Raw genomic sequence first — 20,844 nt, forward strand, 5'->3', positions numbered from 1 at the left:
AAAAACAGGACGAAAAAGCTCAAATAGAAGAGAAATAACGCAATGTACCATGAAAAGTGCATATGGTACAAATTGTACCATAGGATCCCCAAAGGGTTAAGGGGGACCGATAGATGGATAGAACACTCGCAGGAATTCTAAGATTTTTCAATATGTCGCCAAAAAATAACTTATAATTACTATTATTAACCCTTTCGAGACCAGACATTTTTTTTTTTCGTGTTTTCATCGACTTTAAGTTAAAGAATGATAGCTCAAAGACTATTTACCCGACTGATTTACATTTATAATACAAAGTTCAAGAAATCAAGAGGATTTATTTTATTTGAAAAATAAAAAGTAACCTATTCTGGGAGGGGCGATCGGGCAATTGCCCTCTCTGGATCCGCTCATGGATGAAGCACATTAGTGTATGCTGCTCACCGGTTGCGGAACACTGGGCTCGTGTTGACGACCTCGGAAGCTTCAGAATTGATTAAAAAACATACTGGTATAGTTCTAACTAGATACTAACGTCATTATCAAAACTCTTCCTGTCCCCGATCCTCCGCTCGAAAAATGTTTATGATGTAACAGTCAGAGGTGTAGCCAGGATTTCATTTCTGGGAGGGTCCAGGCCCCTTCCAAGAAAATATTTGGCAACGTGTAAACTTGAAACGCAGTTTTTTTGCTATATTTTAACGATCCTTACGAATTCGGGGGTCCGGGGATACTGCCCATTTTTTTTTTTTTTTTTTTTTTTTTTTGGCAATAAGTAGACTGAATATGCAATTTAATCCTTATTTTAACAACTTTTGAAAGTTTCGAGGAGGTCCAGATCCCCCGGACCCTTCCCCTGGCTACGTCATTGGTAACAGTCTTTAGTTCCCCAAAGTTGATTGTCTAAATAAAACATTTCAAATACGCATTTCAAGTTAAGTTAATGTTGTACAATTCAGAGTAAACTTCATAAAACAAAAGAAATAATACATTAGATTATTTTAAGCAAAGTTATTTGGAGGGCTCTGCTCCCATATCTGTAAGATTGGGGTGGCTCAGTACTCATCATTAACATTGGAGGAATCTCGGGCACTCATGGAGTCGGCGCCTATGCTTTGGTTCAACCATATTTGGCATAGAAACAATCTTCCCGATATCTTAATTAATGTTCACACAGGAGAGGATTAAATGCGCGCCAGGTCGGTCTCGTAAGGGTTAAGGCAATAAAAAATATATAAAATGCAGAGTCTACTTACCTCATATAAAAAAAAGTAGCACCTTTGTACGGTAAATTGAAAGTCGAGTGAAATAAGTTATTACAATTCAAACACAGGAACAACAAAATTTTCGACAGCAATAGGATTTTTTTATCTTGGAATAACTTATGTTATTAGACTTATTGTGTAGCAGAGCAGACAACTACAAGACCAGCACTAGCCAATATATATAATTTTCTGAAGTGCGAACTTACGAGTTGCATAAACATACTGCAGAAAGGTGCCAATAACTGAGATGCAGACGATAGTTGTTGGTTTCCTTCTTGATAACACACCCTCTCTCCACCCTTAAGGAGCCTTTTATATCAAGACATGTCGCTAAGACGTTTTGTTTAATGAAATCTCAAGTTCTTATTCTTTGATTTAGAGAAAGTCTTGAATTTTCTGTACATTTTTGTCTATCGATTTTCTTCGTTCTTATGCGCGCACAAATGGAAATTTTATGCGCACATTAGCGCACATATAGAATACTACTTGACAACTAAATATGAAGTCCTAATTCAAATATCATACTTAGGCGTTTCCCTGATGGAGTGCTCTTTTATCATCGTTTTCATGTGTTAGTATATGCGCACAGAAAATGATATTGAGCGTACATAAGGGCAAATATGACGCACAAAAGAACAAATGTTGTTCTAAGTTTCTATCTTACTTTATTGCTTTAAGTGCGCTCTTTGAACTTCACTGATTTACATTTTTCAATACAATACATCTTGCGTTTGTTTGTGCGCACACTAAAAATATTATGTGCGCTTAGGCGCACATATGGAGTATTACTTGCTGCAGAAATTTCAAGTTGTTATTCTTTGATTTAGAGCAAGTCATGAATTTTCTGTACATTTTTGTCTATCGATTTTCTTCATTCCTATGCGCGCACAAATGTTAATTTTATGCGCACATAAGCGCAAATATGGAATACTACTTGACAACTAAACATGAAGTAATAATATCATACTTATGGGTTTCTCTGATAAAGTGCACTTTTATCATCGTTTTCATGTGTTAGTATGTGCGCACAGAAAATGATATTGAGCGCACATAAGGGCAAATATGACGCACAAAAGGACAAATGTTGTTCTGAGTTTCTATCTTATTTCATTGCTTTAAGTGCGCTCTCTGAACTTCACTGATTTACATTTTTCAATACGATACATCTTGCGTTTGTTTGTGCGCACACTAAAAATATTATGTGCACTTAGGCGCACATATGGAGTATTACTTGCTGCAGAAATCTCAAGTTGTTATGCTTTGATTTAGAGCAAGTCATGAATTTTCTGTACATTTTTGTCTATCGATTTTCTTCGTTCCTGTGCGCGCACAAATGGAAATTTTATGCGCACATAAGCGCACATATGGAATACTACTTGGCACAGAAATTTGAAGTCTGTATTCGAATGTCGCACTCAGGCGTTACCCTGGAGTGCGCTTTTCTATCACCCTTTTGGTGTGTAAATATGTGCGCACATAAGCTGAAACTCGGCGCACATAAGCGCACATAAGACGCACATAACAGCTGACTACAAAATATTCTACTATTTGAATATGGGGGAGGGGGATAACGGACCTTTTATACAATATAGGGGAAGTCAGTTTAATATGAGCAGTCCGAAAATATGAGCAGCACGAAGCTTAAACTCACACAGCACACATATACCTTGCGCAAGAGGAAAACAACGAAGTTTGTTTGGAGTTTCATGAATTTGCAGTGGGTAGCCCAAGTTCCTTCGCTGCAGATGTTGTGAAATAAGAGACAAGTTTACAGGTACGGATAATAAAAAAGTGTAGCTTTTTAGAGATATAATTAAATCAGGGTAATGGATAATAACATAAAACTTGGTATCTATGCTTTGTATATAATTTGTGACTGGATTTATAGTCAGTTCTGTCTAGGAACATAATGTCAGTCTTTTGTTTACTTCTTTTCTATAAACAGGGTTGTCAACCACAACACGTTAAAATATCATTAACAGTCAGTGAAATATGAGCTTTTGAATTCAGTTTAATATCGGCGCACATATTTTTTTTTTTTTTTGAAAGTAATGAGAGAAATGGACCTGAGGAGCTTCTGTAGATGCTAACTAAAGTAGACATTCCGTAATAACAATTTATAATAACATGGATGATATAACTTCTACAATCTTCAAGTTTATAATCAGCTTGAATACATTTCGTCGATTTCCAGTCTATCACCCCAGCCCTGTGTGGGATGGGTGTTGTCACAGTCTATACGTGCGGAGAAGGTGAACAAGCAGACATCTATAAATCTAAAGCTCACAGATAACCATAAATAAATCTAAAGTTCAAGTGGATTATAATAATTTCATTGAAGAAAACGCCAGAAATGCTGCTCCAAGAAAGAGGACAGTCGCATCCTTACAATGTGAGGAGAATGAAAGTCTTTGGAGTCTCTAGTAAACTTTTCTTCACAAACACGGCAAAGGGTAAAAATGGAACAAGTGTGATATGAGCCAAGACTGGTATCATGTTCTTTGTGTGAACGTTCAGTGCCCTGAGTTCTTTGTTTGTGATTATTGTAGCAGATTTAATGCCTAGATATTTATGTCAAACCAATAGACAGGACTCTTGAAATGAACTATGTTTTACGTGTATGTGCAACTACCTTTTGCTCGTTATTGTAATCATTTACGTTTTATTTCTTCTTTTGTACATTTTTTTTGTATCTGCTTTGCATTTTATGTGAAAATATTAAAAAAAGAAATGCTGCTCATACCTGCCCTACGAAGTGCTCATATTACCCTTGTACTACGGAAAATATGAGCACTGCGCACCTACCTTACTAACCTGTTTATTACTCACGAACAAAAGTACGTATAACCTTGTTCTTTTCAGCGTTTGTAGACGAAAGATCAGGCCTTCTTTTGGTGAGACTTTTTTTCTTTCTTTAATACATAATTTAAATATATATTAGTATTTTCATTAAGTATGCTCATATTCAACTGACTTCCCCTACCGCTGTCCGGATAACGAATTTTTCTCAGTGAGCATATCAGGGAATAAGTTTACTATAAAAAAGTCCCAGATTTCTACAGACAGTGATTCATGACCCGTTAGATTTTCTCAATATCCACGAGAGTAAAAATTTCCATACCAAACAAGAATTCAAAATTACCAGATTAAATGAGAAAACCACAAAATTGTTAACACTGTTGCTCAAACATATCAAGGTGTTAATTAAATTTGAATCTAAAGGAATCAATCAACCAGTTTATTATTAACCTAACCTCCAGTTATTAAATTTTAAAATATTTTTGGGCGAAAAATATTTCAAATTTATGTATATATAGCAATTAAACAAAATAGAAAACAACTCAAGTTTGCAATTTTGTAGTTTGGTTTCTGTTTTCAAGAACCTTCCTTTCACGTTTTTACGTGCATTTTCGATCGTAGGAGGATACGTCTCTCTCTCTCTCTTTGTGTGTGTGTGTGTGTGTGTGTAGGTATGTGCGCTCATATCGGATATTGGATACTGATTTATTGGAAATCTGTTTCCACCATGATTTTTTGTGTGAGTTTTTTTTTCTTTTGTACGATACGGTTCTTCAAACTATCCCTTATTTCTGAAGCATGTGGCTAACATCCATTTCCTTTCTTCGCAACTACATTCGCTTTTTTTTTTTTCACTCGTCAAACCACACGACACACACACACATACAAAACAATAATTGATCATGTTTTAGAGATACTCTGGCGAACTAGAGAGTGACAGAAGGTTTATATCCGAGACTTACTGTCACGAGTTCGATACTGTTTGCACTGAGCCACAATGTTGGTTTCGGGAGCCGTAAAAAGCAGAAACGAGAAAACAAGGGCAGATGGCTGGATACACGCAGTAACGTACCCTATTACATCCATTTCCAAGTGGAAACTCTGTCACGATATAATTTGCTTTTTCCATTTTCGTCCTCACATTTGGTATATATTGTAAAGGACCCAAATTGACTGAATCACATTTGTATATTTGTCCTTTTAGTTTGAAAGACGAGTCATGTTTAGTGTTCCGAAATGTGTTGCTGTGTAATGTGTTCATTTCGACTCATATAATTGTTTAATCGATCCGTACTATCAAGCTGTGTTTTGTCTTGTACTATCCTTTTTATGTCAATGTACTGTTTACATTTTATATGTGTACATTGTGCTATACAAGAGCAAGGCAGACCAATATGGCTGACGTGCTTGTCATTTTGCATATTCGCGTAAAAATCAACTATCCATGATCATTGCAAATTAACGAATACGTTCGTACTTAAATCTTAAATTTTTGTAAAGAGAATATTCACTCCAATTAGTGATAATTTTAAAGGCTGGCCTGGGATGGAAGGAGAGGGAGAGATTTTCAGTCTGGATCATAGCTACAATCGTATTCAACTTGTACAAGTAGTATTTTCCGAGCTGTGCTTGACTTCCTCCTGGAGGCGCGGTGGCTTAGAGGTGGAGCGTTCACCTTCGGTGCTTGGGGTCCCTAGTTCGATCCCAGCTCGCGCCGTGTGGACTTTGTGGTGGACAAACACCGTGCTCGTGGGTTTTCTCGAGGTTCTCCCGTTTCCTCTCACTTTCTTCATTTCACTCATCTCTCATCATCACCGTCTCCTTTAGCCTAACCGGCATAAGCGTGGGACATAAAACTTAAAGATTTCATTAAATTTTTTGGCTCCCTCCATGTATAAAACACATTTTCCGGGGAAAATTTTCTAAAATCATCAAAAAAAAAAAAAAAACTGTTAAGAAAAATAACTTTAATTTAAACTGGATTTATAGGAGAGGTAAATAGGAAATGAGGAAATTAACCCTACAGGTAAATTACGAATTCCTAACATATGAATAATTTTAGAATTTTCGTAACAATGTATGAGCAATGTACTATGAATTTCTAAACAAGTATTCGTATCGTAGAACCAGCCAGTCTGCATTTGTTTACTTAAATTGCGTTTAAATTAACTATTTGGACAATCCTAAATCTTTTTTTTTTTTTTTTTTTTTTTTTTTTTTTTACACATTATGGTTCAAGTTTGTTCTTCTGACACTTCAAGCCAAATGTTTAACTGTCGATGCAAGCAGCCTTAAACAGTGTACACGAAACTTACAGTATGCGTAAATAGTTACTTATACTCCCCACGCTTTCTTTTTCAAAGCAGTAGAGAGTTATATAGTCCATTTCGAAAGTGTTTCTGGGCTCCCTGTATATTTTCTGTCGTTGCTCCATGCAGCCATTTCCACAAAACATTTTCTCTGCATTTCTTGAGTCAGGAAATTAGACAACTCAAAATTTTTGGAGAGAATACCCCTAAGTGTGAGAGAGATCTCAGTTTACTGATACGAAATTAGAGCTATCTCCATACTGTTGACTCCTTGCTAAAACGCTGCTTGATCTCTCGAAGAGCTTCCTCATCTTTCTCCGAAATTAGAGTAAATTCAACTTTTTTTTTTTGCCAGCTAGCCGACGCTAGCTACTACTCGAAGAGGGTTACGCCCTCTGTAGGGGAAGAGATGTTTAATACATTGTGCTGTTCAGGAAGCAGTGGTTGGGATATGGGTTGATACATAAACTTTATTGTTCAAATTGTGATGGTCATTATGGCCTTTAACCATAATCATGAGGTAAGGGAAATACATAAGCTTCAGTGAAGGAAAAGTATAACTGTAAAATATGAGATGAGAAGATGAAATGAAGTGCGAAACTCACTACAACACATAGGTTCTGTTAGTTGAACAAATGCAGGTTATCTTCTCGCCTAGGGGCGGCGCTAGGCATTAATGAAGACAGAGGAACCCTGTTAGTACAGAAGGTATTACTGTGCATATGATGGCCATATGTGAGGTAGATGAGCGTCTGTAGAGTGTGGTTCGTAATAGGCGGTGTCAGGGTGGTCTGGAGGTAGAGTATAACGGTATAGAGTAAAGAGTAATGAGAGCGGAGGGTAAAGAGCAGCAGTAGGGGAGATGCTTCGGGCGTGGTCTTCAAAAGTTTTCTGGAGAAGTGGATGATTGTTGTGCAGGCGCTGGGTGATGTATTTGGTTCGGAGTGTTTCTAAATGATACAAGATGTGTGGAAACGTAAGTCTGTCATAAAGATCTTGAGTGGGACTTCGTAATTTTATACGGAAAGCGATTCGCGAAGCATGACGTTCCAGGATGCGTAATTTCTCATAGTAGAGGATCGGAGCAGATATCCAAGCTGTAAATCCGTACGTGAGAATAGGACGGAGAAAGACCTTGTATGTGTTGAGAATTGTATGAGCATTGAGTCCCCAGGTAGTGCCAGCAAGACGTTTCAGGAGATTGAGGCGAGAGTAAGCCTTCTTGGAGATATCTTTTAGATGTGCTGCCCAGGTTAGATGCTGATCGAAAGTGACTCCAAAATATTTGACACTGCGAGTAGGGTTGAGCAATACATCTTGCACTGTGAGGTGCAGAAGTCTTGGATTTCTGTGGACACGGGAACGATGCTTCGGAGCAAGAAAGAGAATTGCTTGAGTTTTTGCAGCGTTTATTTTTAGTCTCCTGTGAGAGCACCAGTCAACAAAGGCATTGATAGAATCCTGTAGAGCGAGATTGAGTTGGTGAATGGTTTTCCCTGTCGCAAAGAAAGCAGTGTCATCGGCATACTGGAAGTGTTTAAGTGTAGCTGGAAAAGGAGGAAAGTCAGAAACAAAGAGAATATATAATAACGGCGACAAAGCCGATCCTTGGGGAACCCCGGAATGGAGAAAAATGGGAAATGAAAAATTGGAGTTGATACAGACGTATGCCAGACGACAAGAGAGAAAATTAAAAATGAATCTGATGTGAGCAACAGGCAACCGGAGCTGTTTGAGCTTATAAATAAGAGCGGGATGCCAGACCTTGTCGAATGCCTTTTCGAGGTCAAACAGGACCAAACATGATGGATTGCCTGTGTTAAAGTGATTATAGATGGAATTGGAAAGGCGAAGCAACTGATCATTTATGCTGAAAGAAGGCCTGAAACCAGCTTGTTCGAGTGGAATGACGTTGTGTAGTGCCAGGTACGGATGAAGACGTTTAACAATGATGCGTTTCAGTATTTTACTAAAGGTTGACGTTAGTTGAATAGGGCGGTACGAGCTAACAGAGGCAACAGGTTTATGTGGTTTTAGGAACATTAGGGTTTTTGAAGTTTTCCAATCAGCAGGTATAAAGCCAGTACGAAGAATAAAGGTATAGATGAGACAAAGGAGATATAAGATTACGTACGGACTTTCTTTAATGTGTCGATATGTAATAGAGTCCATGCCAGGGGCTGTGTTACGTCTATGAGCTACCACTGAGGTTATGTCAGAAATTGAGATCGGTACAGTAAGAGGATTGTTTTCGGGTAAAGTGTGATTAACATTAGCCTGTAGATGAGGCGAATCCAGATTGAGGTTGTCGACTGGATGAGAACGATGGGGATATTCAGGTGCGAGAGGTGTAAAGATGTCCTGGAGATACCTGGCAAACGCATTGGCTTTATCTGTATCAGTATGAAGCGCAGTATTGTTGTCGATGAGAGGATATGCTGTGTCAGTATTTAGACCAGTAAGTTGCCGGAAACGTTTCCAATACTGAGTAGGATGTGAAAGAGAGCCGAGATTATTGCATGTTTTGACCCAGTATCACAACTTGTAAGCTTTAAGATAGTTGTGAACTGTTCGTTGCAATTGTCTGTGATGCTGAAGAGAGTCAAGGTTGCCAGTTGCAACATAATCTCTATAAAACTGTCGGGATCGTTTTATCAGTGGTAAGTATTGAGGAGGTAAAGAGGGTCGAAAATTTGAAACTGTTGATTTAGGGATGTATTTTTCTGTGGCGTTTTGCATAACAGTGACGATAGAATCCAGAGCATGAGATAGGTCGGACTCAGTGGTCGGTGAAGGAAGATCATTAAGATGATTCTCAAGGTATGATCTGTAGGCATTCCAATCTGCTTTATCATAGCGGTAGGTAATACGGCGCGGCGGCGTTTGAGATGTAGTATTGCTATGAGTCTGAATAACTAATTTGATTGGAGAATGATCACTACCAATGAGGTCAAGAACATTAACAGAACTACGTTGTGATATGTTGCTCGAAACAATGACTATGTCGGGAGTAGTCTGCCTCGTGGGGCGAGTCGGTTTGGGTAGTGGCAAAATCACTCCGGTGGTATGACTGATAATGTAATTGAGGAAACAATCACGTTGCGTAACTGTCCGGCTATGTAAATTTACATCTGCCATGATTATGTAAGTACGGAAATTGTTGGAGATATATTGAAAGAAGCTGAATGGAATATCATGACCCGGACGAACGTAAATGGTTGCCACAGTCACGTACAGTGCTTGATAATATAGTGATGTAATAAGGTATTCAGGAAGATTTGGGAAAACTGGAGAATGGCTTCGAAACGGAATAGAGGGCGAAAACCCAATCGCTACTCCCCCATTGGCTCGTCTAGGTGGCATCGTGCTATCTTGGCGTAACAATTGGAAGCGAGATATGCGATAGGGCAGTCTATGAGTGAGATGAGTCTCATTAAGGATGAAGGTATTTATGTGTTCTTCTAGTAAAAGCGCTTCAAAAAGCGGCTTATGCTGTGGTAAAGAGCGGATGTTTAGAAACAAGAAAGAGAGCGCCATAATGCAATGCAGAATAATACGGATTGTGACTGGATAGCGGTTAGACTTCGGTTTCAAGGATATTTGAATGATAATATACACTATTGCCTGAATATGTTGGACAGATGTTGGCATGGAAAATTGCCTTGGCCGCGGATTGAATTTGTTGAGCGATGTGATCTCGTAGAAAGGGATGGATGTTTTGTAGCGAGAGAGTTAGAAACGTCAGTAACTGATGAACAGTAACGGGTTGTTGTAAAGCAGGATTGGTCGGGGGTTGAATTTGTTCTGGTATGCGTAATGGTGCCACAGTCTCCGGTTTCGATGGCTCTGGAGCTGGCTTGGAGCGACATTTATAACTGTATGTTGGGTGAGAGTGATCTTGACATGTGGAGCAGGTCGGAGGTAGTTTGAGATTTGTACAGCTGCGTGTAGGATGTGGTCCAGAGCAGTAACCGCATTTAAACGGGTTTTTGCACTGTAAAGTAGAGTGCTGACCATAAACCTGACACCGCTCGCAGCGAAGAGGTAAAGGAGCAGAGGTACGTGATAGTTCAACGCGATGACGTTGTTTGTATATGTATGCTCCACGAGTTAGTAACTCATCGATAGTCTGTTGAGAGTTAGTTAGTACTCGCTCCATATAGGTCAAACCATGGTCGTTTTTGATCCTGAGGCATTTAATGATATTATGACCTTCTAGTTTTAGTTCTTCAAAAACTTCCTCGTCAGTGTAACTCGGATCTACCCCTCGTATCACAACAGACAGTGTGGGTGTTTTTATCGGTGGCGCGCCCTGTTTCGTGCGTTGATCACTGAGCTTGGTCATAGTTGATTTAGATCCAAAGATCTCAAAACTGAATTTGTTCCTGGTCGTACGGAGAAATTCCGGATCCGGCGTCTTAATAATCATGCCGTTCCGTGTTCTGACAATCTGAGTAATGTTAGCCCGAGGCATATACTTTGTAATCTGCACCAAAAGAAGCTTAGGATTCGAAAATTTAGGAGCAAATTCTGGAGTAAGAAAGAATAAATTGGTGGTCGATTCGGAGGTGTCAGGTTGGGAAACTGGCGATCATCCTGTATGTCGATAATCATGATGCTTCAGAGCTTGCATCGCTTAACTTATGCTGGCGTTTAGCAGGCGGCAGCTTTGTGGATTCGACAGGAGAACGTTGACGAGAAGAAGAGCCCTGGCTGGTAGAAATTCGTTCCAGAGAATGGCATCTCCGTCTAATCGGTTTCCCGGAGGAGCAAGAAGGTTCCGGTGCTATAGGCGGCAAGCCAGAATGTTGTCCAATAACAGGTTGGGACGCCATAAGTCACGGTGAAGATAATGAATGAAACAGTGTGACGAAATGAAAAGATGAAATGAATGAATGATGAAGCTAAGCTTCCAAAAATATGTACACTAATGTGTACGGTAACGCAGTCTCCACTCGAGTGAAACCCTTAATCTCTCCCACTGTCTCGCCCGTTGCTGAGACTTGCCGTACTTGCGTCCACAAATACGTAATAATCACAGCCTGGACTTGACACTGAAAAACAATGCCTCCAATGGGAAAGCTGGAAACCAGCGAAGTATGAAAATTCAACTTGCTCAATTTCGTTTATAAGATCCTATGTGTCAATCCTCTCACACAGGCGTTACTTGATTTTGGCTAATTCTAGTTAATACGCTACTTGTAAAGATAAAGAATATTACATTTTAATACTAAGTATTTACTGAGATTTAATTATTGCAAAGCTATTAAGGAACTCAAATGAAAAACTCGTTGTCAAAAATATCCTTTAAGTACCCTGATTAGCCGTTTTGGACAATCGAAAACAAGCATTGCTTGGCATATTTCAGCTTTGTCCTCTAACATGTATCCTTGACTGGTAAGCACGATCGTTAGTACTAAAAGAGGAAACAAAAAGGCTATAGCTATCTTCTCTAGTGTGAGAATAAAACCAACATATTTACAATTGACATATTACTTATACACTTATGTTAATTGAGTAGTTTAACTTAAAACTATAACTCTAGGTTCATATTAATAGTAAGAGATTTAAACACAATAATGATTAGTATTTTACATTAAAAATGTATATATTTAGTGTATGCTTAAAAATAAGAACACAAAGTAGAAACTGGATCCAGTTGGCTAAAGACAGAAGTCAATGGAGAGCTTTTGTGAAAGAGGCATTGAACCTCTGGGTTCCATTGGCCATAGAGTTGGTTAGTATGTACGTATTTAGTTTACCCGTGATTGATTTTGATTCTTTAAGCACAACCAGCTTTCTTAAAGGAAAAGCCACGACGACATTCTTCTTACGAGAGAAAAGCATAAAGTTCTCGAACAGAGAATCGCGGAATAGGCACCGGGCCTATGACTTCCGTTACAATAAACGAACAATCCATTCTTGAGACAAGGAACCCATATCAAGAAACCATTTCTTGCGGTCTCTTATCCACTTATACTCTGATATAGTAGAACGGGAGAAGACGCCATACTTTTTCATTTTGAGGACTGTATCTCTTGAATAATGCGGTGATAAAAGGCAAACTGTACAGCAATGAATAGCTACAAGGTTAACGCACAATTGCTGTAAATATCACATGTTGAACTTCTATGGTGCACTGACAATTTATTGAAGAAATGACTAATGAAATTTGCCATCTTACCCCGACATGTTGGCTAGAGATACCTAGTGCTTCGGGAAAAGATGCCACGAAAATAAAATTGTAGTAACAATTAACAAAGAAATACGTTAATGCTTTTATTTCAGTACAAACACACACAATAAGCTTGTCATGACCCAACACAGTTATATGTAGCATAAAGAAATACATAGAAATATAAATATAGTTAGTTTGAAAACATTGTACTTCTCATGCAAAAGGAAACTTCATGAACTAAAATAAAAGCAGTATTATGTAGGGACTGCAAGGATAATGTTTTTATAGGATTAGTTTATATCCTTAGAATAAGTATTAGCTACATTCTAATGCAATATTGAGTCTTCATGTTTACCTAATAGTTAGTATAAAATACCGGAAAATACGCGTACAACTCAAACTTAAATCCACTAGTAATGGGGAAAAAGTATGGTCAAAACGGTGTTCCCTACCATATCAATACTTATATTTATAACATTTGAACTCAGTTATGGTATGCGACACATGTATCAGGAAATATTGCACAATTTTCGTGCAACCACATGTTACAGATCGTACATCTGATCCATGCCACGTTTGCACCTTTAGGATCGTAATAACATCGACCGCATATACAGCAATGGTCATTAGAGGAAACATCATCCTTTCTGTTATTTAGACATAGCCCTACTTTTGCAGCTGCAATTTTCTTCAATTTGCAACCAGAAGTTCCTCCAAAACTGAAAGAGGACATTGTTGGTACTTCAACGTTTACTTGCTGCTTATCCCTAGTGCGTTTTAAGAGTGTATGTTCAGTGTCATTTAAAATATGTGCTGCTCTTTTTTTTTTATTTAGGTCTCCTAACAGTTGGGGTTTCTTCGCGATCTACGGGATGAATTGGAGATATGTCTTCAAAAGGTGTTTTCTGAGGGAGGGAGGATGAACATACAATATTAACGGAAGATGCAGGAATAGAAGATTGAGAAAAGTCATTTGAGCACCTAAGACTTGCAGAATCTCGAGGAAGGTGTTCTGAAAGAGTGCTGTCGTCTGATGGGGAGGGAGAAGCAGAATTTCGTCCGTTAGTTGAAGCAACACTAAAATCTGAAATAACAAAAGCTTCAACAGGGATGATATTAGGATAGTAGGGCACGATCCCACATGCTTGGAAACCTGAAGTACCGTTTCTGTGTGTTGCAGCTTTATCCCAGGCTTGACAATGCAAGATAGGAAATAGTGACCTGGATAGTTTTCTATGTGGATGTGTTCGCTAACATTGTGACATAGCTCTGTAGAAACAATGCTTCAATGGACGAAAGAAGCTCTTATCTAATGGCTGCAAATAATGAGTGTAGCGACTTGGGAGGCAAAGCATGATAATATCAGTTTCTGTTGCGAAGTCCAACATATCAGGATAAGTGCAATGAAAAGAGTGACCGTTCAGAATGAGTAAGACTTTTCCCGGGTGTTTGCGTGGCAGAAAGTGTTTTATGAAACCAATTCATAAAGATTTCAGAATTTGTATAGGGATGTTTTTCATTCATAACTACTCTAGAACCATTAGAAAGCGCATCTTCCCACTCGGAACTCTTATTTTTCCTTCTCAAAATACATAACATTGGCAGAAAATTGCCTTCTGCATTGGAACAAGCAATCAGTGGAATTATTTTCAATTTTGTCTGCTGACGAAAGCACACTAACTTGTTTAGAACCTTTTGCTGCTACTACAATTTCTGAACAAGAATTTAATTGTATTCCTATTTCATCATAATAAAAAATACTACCTGCTCTGTTGAGTAAATCATGTTTCTCACATATTTCTAAAATAAGTTTAAAATAATTTCCAACATTCTCACGATTCATAGCTTCTGCTCGATCGCTAGACAAATTCTGAAACTTTCTTCTTACTAACGTAGGAAATCTCATGAAAGACCACACCCAATCGTACCTAGCCATTCCATTCCCTTTGTTACATTTATGCTTCACACCATAACGTTCAGCGAAGTTGTATGCTAGTGTTCGTATCTCTCGTCCAGTTGGAACAAATCCTGCATTTATGCAGGCAAAGAGCAATTTTAAATATTCATGACCAAGACAACCTGGAGAAATATAAATACACAATGATCATACGATGTGTTATGAAATATGTATAGAAGTGTATGTGCATTACACACGAAGGAGAATAACAGTTCTGTATATTTTCATTTTCAACTTTCTTGATATTAATCGCAAAGTTTGGAACTTCGTGACTGCCCGAGTAAGAATTAAACTTGCATCTTTACCCGAGAAAATGTTCACATGCCTCTTTACCCAACATTGACGTAGCAACTTTTCCAACCATCGGGGAAAGATGCCAGCTGAATTTTCGCGCCAAAACCGTCACAAGCTATGCTGAGACTCACGTGCACTTTAACACTGTAATCCTCTCTATACAGCAACTACGTGTTTCGCGTCATTATTAATTGTATTACAAACTTATGCAGAAAATACGACTTACTCACAAACAAAAATATGTGTAAATTTATTGATAATTTCTACATTTTACCATGAAACAAGTGCATAACATACTCATCGACGTGACTGACGACGTCCCTTCCTTCTACTTGACCTCCGCTAACAGCCTGCGCAAGCTCGTGCCATATGTTGTTGTTACGACGAAGTTATAGCAAAAGTAGCATCTCTCCCGTATAGGCATCTCTACCCGAAGCACTCTACCTATCAACCCACGGATGGATGAATGTAGCAATCTAATAAGATTGCCATATTTATGGAGAGGATAGTTTGCAAAACTAAGAGTAGCTATTTCTTCGCGTTGAGCGCAAGTAATAGTTATCGTTTTTATTTCCTAAGTGTAAGGTTATATGTTCGCGCCGTAAGCTGAAGGTGGGCGATTAACGATAATGAATGATTATCAAATTATTTGTGGAATGATTATGTGGGAGGAAACGGATGAACCCCGAACAAACCTACTAGCACAATGTTGTCGACCACAAATGCGCATGACCTAGGGTCGACACACGGACCCCTTAGTATCAGAGTTGAACGTTCTATCATTCAGCCACCAGCCACCGTGCACAGGTTCGAATCTCAGAACTATACAGTCATGTTTTCCAGAAATCTCCTTAACTTAGCCAAAAAAAAAAAAAAACTGCAGTAATACCATGTAAATACGTTGTATTTGTCTCGTATACTTTTCTTCCAAGCATTTACTCCCATTGTAAATTGAATGCAATGTGAATTTCCTTTAGTAACTGCACCCAGAACCGTATTAATATATAAGTTTTGTTCTGTTTACAAAAGATGACACAAGTTCGGCTTGTAAGTAATCAAGTAATCTGTGTAAGTGGTTCATATCCTATAGCTGTTTTTTTCTTCTTTTTAAAGCGTCTCAAAATGCATTTAATTTTCTTTCATTACCAGAATGGAAAGAGATCCGCGTCTATTTTCTAGAAAATATTACATTTGTTTGAAGTTTATAAGCGCGAAGTAATTAAAATCAGTAGCATGACATTTATCTTTACGTATAACAAGTAAAGTACATACGTTCTTCATTACCATACATGCTTAGCTATAACGAAACTTTGCACTTCAAAATGTAGTCTTTAATGTAATCACTGCAACCAGACTGTTTAAGTGTACTTTTGCAGTTCATACAGTACAAACGGCTTCATCTTAATTTCATAGTCTAGAGAGTGTTGTTTACCGAAAAATAATTAGCTCCATAATGTTACTATATATTTGATACAAGAAGGTTATTAGAGCATTACACTGTGGAACGTAAAGCTCTAGATAGACTAATATACATTTACCGTTCTGTGATGAAGTTATTACTTCTATTTAGTAGGTCAAACTTGAGTGAACGAGAGTATCTGGAAAATGTTTCGTTCTCTAGACTACTAAAACTATTTATGCTAACTTTTTTTTTAGTTTAACGCTCTAGTTATGTAGTTTAACGTCCTAGATTATCTGTCGAGGGTAAGGAAAACGTTGATGATGATAATGAACGAAATGGTAGATTTAGGAAAGTGAGTGGAAACGGTGAACCTCGAAAGAACTTTCATACACGGTGTTTGGCCACAACAAAGGGGTACTAGTGTAGTTTTGGCGTACTACATTTTGGAAGATTTACAAGTAAAATTCAATACTTTGCATGAAAAGACATGCTTATAAGGTACTAATTTTTGCAGACGACAGAATGAAGTAGGCCCTACAACGTAATACAGCTGTATTTTTGGTTTAGAAGGGTAGGGTTACTAGTGTAAAATCATTACAAGCTCCTTATGAAGGACAAAATAAGTGAGTCTATATGAAAGATGACTATTAAATGCTATTTTCGATCAGTGATATATTTCTGCACACTGTACAGAACCTATATTTTATGTTTACAAGTGGAGCTTTATTAATACGAAACCTTAACAAGTCTATTGAAACTCGTATCATTATCCCACTTCTTCTCACTATCATTGCTTACGCCCATCTCTCTCTCGCTGACGCACATGCTTCCTTCGGATGCACTCCCGCTCTAGTGTGCAGGCCTACCAGCTTCGCTCTGCTCTGACTCCATTAAATAGTATTCAAGCTTTTTAGTGATCACCTAGCACAAGTTGGTTTGTGTTGTTATCACATTAGTTTTTATGCCATACATACGAAGCAGTATTTATACGCAGATGGCAAAAGAATTTTAAATTTTTAACAATTATTTCTGGTGGCCCTCTTGAATTTTATCTATGCAAAGTGATATATTTTCATGTCGCTCAGCAGAAACCTTTTAGGGCAGAATAAGAAGGAAATTAGTGAAGGAATAATAATATTTAACAAATTCTTTCTAGTGGTGCGCCAAAAGTAAACCAGTACGCAACGAAGTCCACTTGGCGCGAGCTAGGATCTAACCAGCAGGAGCTCCATGCACCAGAGGTGAATATTCTGCTACTGAGTCACCAGGGCCCCAATCCTTCTTATGAAATAATTTTGGTCAAGCAGCTTTGATTTGGTTAGTGTGGTTGTTTGGTTGGAATTCAAAATCCCTTTTTCAGCACCAAAGCTATATGAAACGTAGTCCTACAGCTTAAATGGGATCCAAGCTACGTGAGCTCCCATCAGGAACCGAATCCGGGTCTCTCGCGTACCGAAGAGGCATACACTAACCATATTGGCACGACGGAGCTTATATTATTAGTTAGTATGGGTCATACTTGTGGACAACTAAATAGTGTTGGGTAGCATGGGTTAATTAGTTTCAAAGGAAAGAAGTGTTGGACTTCAATCAAAGGAACTCATCTATAATATTAATGGCATTCGCAATGTTCTGAACATATTTCCATACTTAATTAAAATCACTAAGTCTGTCGGTTTAACCCATCCGAAATTTCGTGCAGGGAGATAAGTACAGTATGTTGTTTCAGAATTGAACGTTTCTTAGCATCGAGGCTTATGGGACGGACATCTACAACTTCAAATGGCCCTAATCCATATGAGCTCCAAATGGGAATTGAACCCATATCTTCCTTCCCAAAGGCATTAACGGTATTTATTTAGCATCAAGGGAACCCTGGCATCATCGGTCTGTTTAAAGAAAAGAGCAAAACAAGAAAATAAAATTATCTTATCCTGTCTCAGTACCAAACTTGACGAGACATGTCGTTAGTTAACTATAAACAATTAAGAAAAGTTCTTTTGAGTATTGTCCCTTATATTAAGCAGAACTATTCCGTTGTACGTACTAATTGACGCCATAAACATATTCTTTTGGAAGGAAAAATGGGCGAACGTCTCTTTTCAGGAATTCGTTCCAGAGTTGAGCATGTTGCAAGCAGCCAGCGACAAGCGTCTGCCTGATTTATGGAGACTTCAACGCTTGAGGATGTATTGAATCCTTTGGAAGTTGGCAGGCGTTGCTAAAGAATGTATGGATGGTGTTTTGGGAACAGCATCGGTTTTTCCAAAGAAAATGCTGGTGTGAAATAGCAAGAGAGCTCTAGGCATGTGGGATTTCCTGTGTGTCTCCGTATTGCATTTTACTGAAAGCAGATCGCACAATCAATAAGTTCCTTCAGTTGTGAATATATATCAAACGTATTTATCTAATATTCATTCTAAGGTAGAACATTTGTATATTGAACTTCGCCAGATGCGAAGAACTGAAATTCGGTGTTCCTATCTTTTGCTTCCATGAATACAATTCACTAGTGGTCCCTGTACGTAAATATATTTTTACTTTCTTTCTGGAATTCATAAAGTTATCAAGGCTTGTTATTCTATTATTTTAATGAAGTATATCTTCTCGTAATAAGGTATGACATTTTATTTCATCCAAATAACCGCCAAAGCAAAATTGTGTGTCGTAGGGTTTTTTCGTTTATTCTTTGCTTTTAAGTTTGGTAATACTAATTTTAATATTCCAGTGTGATTTTGTGTGTAATACTAAACGTGAATGTGACTTTGTTTGAGGTGGCTTGATATCCTTTGATAAGGATTATTTTGTTGCCATCTCTGTGTCGACCTTTGCAATCTAAACAAAGGCCTTTTTAATAATGAGAATAAGGTTAGTGAATGAAATTACTTACGTCAATTTGTAGTTAGATAATTAAACCTGAAACTTAACTGCTAAGCACGTATGAACATGTTTGTGACTTCGACATCCACTGCAGATGTAACGACATATGAAATAATATAGATAGAGGGTGAACAAAGCACAAAGGAATCAAGTCACATGAAGAAGTTTGTGAGAAAAAGATTCAAAGTTTGTACGGTATTCTTAATTACGAAGGGCCTATGTTTAGCAGAAGGGGTCCAGCTCTTTTCTCTAAAAATGTTACAATTTTGGTAATTTCTGTTCACATTCGGTTAGTTTAGAGTAGGTTAGGTAAGTTTAGGCTAGCTTAGGTTAGTTTAGTTTAGGTTAGGTTAGGTTAGTTTAGTTTAGGTTAGGTTAGGTTAGTTTATGTTAAATTAGTGTAGGGGTCCCGCATAATTTTCCAAAAAATGATAGAATTTCGCTTATTTTTATAATATTAGGTAAGTTTAGGTTAGTTCAGGTTAGCTTAGGTTAATTTATATTAGATTAGGTTAGATTTGGTTACGTTATGTTACTTCTAAGTACTTGCATTATTCATTTCTTCCGTAAATTTTGTGTTTTTACGTGCTTCTGGACCCCTTGTACTAAACATACTCCTTACGAAGTTTACACCATTTTTCTTATAAGCTTGATTTACATTATCTCGACATGGATCTTTTAATCTCTAAAAGGAAAATCAGACGAAGTTTTCAATGATAAAATATGCTCAAAATGGCCAAAAAAGGACTTGACTCCCTTATTCACTAAACGTCCAAATATTTTCCTGGACAATATATAGAAAAGAACTTTAAAAGAGACGCATGGCGGAATGGGGCTAATATTTTTTAAGCGGGGTGGCAACACTGATTAAATTTAGCATACGCGGGAGCATTCCCTAGTATTCTGTGTTTGCAACAGAGGTAGAAGTATCCGAGTGAAGTAGCAGTAAGGCGAAATGGCTAACGTAATGCAAAATCCCGTCAAATATGAAGTAAGATCTGTTATACGATTTCTGAACGCCAAAGACCAGAGTAAAGCTGACATCCATCGGGAATTGTGTGTCATTTGTGGAGAGACAGTAATGATGAACGGAAGGTTAGGCAATACAGGGAGTAATCTACACCCCCCAACACCCCCCAAACACCCCTCCAAATTTCTTTACACACACCCCTGGATGGAAAAGGAACGCTCTCCCAAATCCAATTGTATCAATCAGTATCACATATTTATTACATCAAGTTAAAAAAGGTTTAGCGTTTAGGAAAGAAGGCAATATTCTTATTTATTTTATTTCACTTCAAAATAGTACGAAGTGACCTCGTTCTCATGTACGGCTTCGAGAACCACATGATCTCATTGTTTCGGGCAGTGTTTCGATCGAAACAATTGACAAAACAGACCGCTGATATCTACCCTTCTGTGCTCCGCGGTCGTATCCGAGAAAATAGATTGATGGACAGATGCAGATTACTGAAATTGGCAACGTCTTGAGGGGTCATTCACCTACCCCCTCCTCAATAAGGAAAAATGTGACAATATAGTAATAAGCCTATACCAGATTCAGTTGGTAAGTGCTATTGTGCTGCCAAAATGTGTTGAACCGTGGCAAAACTGCGAATTAAAGCTCAAAGCTCACCCTCACACACCCATGCGTTGAGCCAATAAGGGTTCAGCTGTTGCTAAGCGAGAGAAAGCGAGTGGAATTCCTTCAGCCGATACCAGCGCTTGCAACGGAAGACTAGGGATCAAGTCAATGTGGTATATCTTTAGTCTGCAACAGC

At 38.1% G+C, this 20,844-nt stretch overlaps 2 protein-coding genes across 2 annotated transcripts in view; one reads left to right on the plus strand and one right to left on the minus strand.

Moving 5' to 3' along the window:
- The window catches only part of LOC145671082 (neuronal acetylcholine receptor subunit alpha-10-like), a 1,484,349-nt gene that overhangs the window by 255,396 nt on the left and 1,208,109 nt on the right, over window positions 1–20,844 (plus strand). The window lies entirely within an intron of this gene.
- On the minus strand, window positions 8,888–9,889 carry LOC145671531 (uncharacterized). The gene has a single exon (XM_081740721.1). The coding sequence runs from the start codon at window positions 9,887–9,889 to the stop codon at window positions 8,888–8,890; it is 1,002 nt and encodes a 333-aa protein (XP_081596847.1).

This window comes from Thermobia domestica, chromosome 15 (assembly GCF_964235325.1).
Source record: "Thermobia domestica chromosome 15, izTheDome1.hap1.1, whole genome shotgun sequence".
Classification (NCBI taxonomy): Eukaryota; Metazoa; Arthropoda; class Insecta; order Zygentoma; family Lepismatidae; genus Thermobia; species Thermobia domestica.

What these genes read in the sequence shown, in the direction of transcription:
- LOC145671531 (XM_081740721.1), bottom strand. Translation starts at nt 9,889, where the DNA reads ATGGCGCTCTCTTTCTTGTTTCTAAACATCCGCTCTTTACCACAGCAT.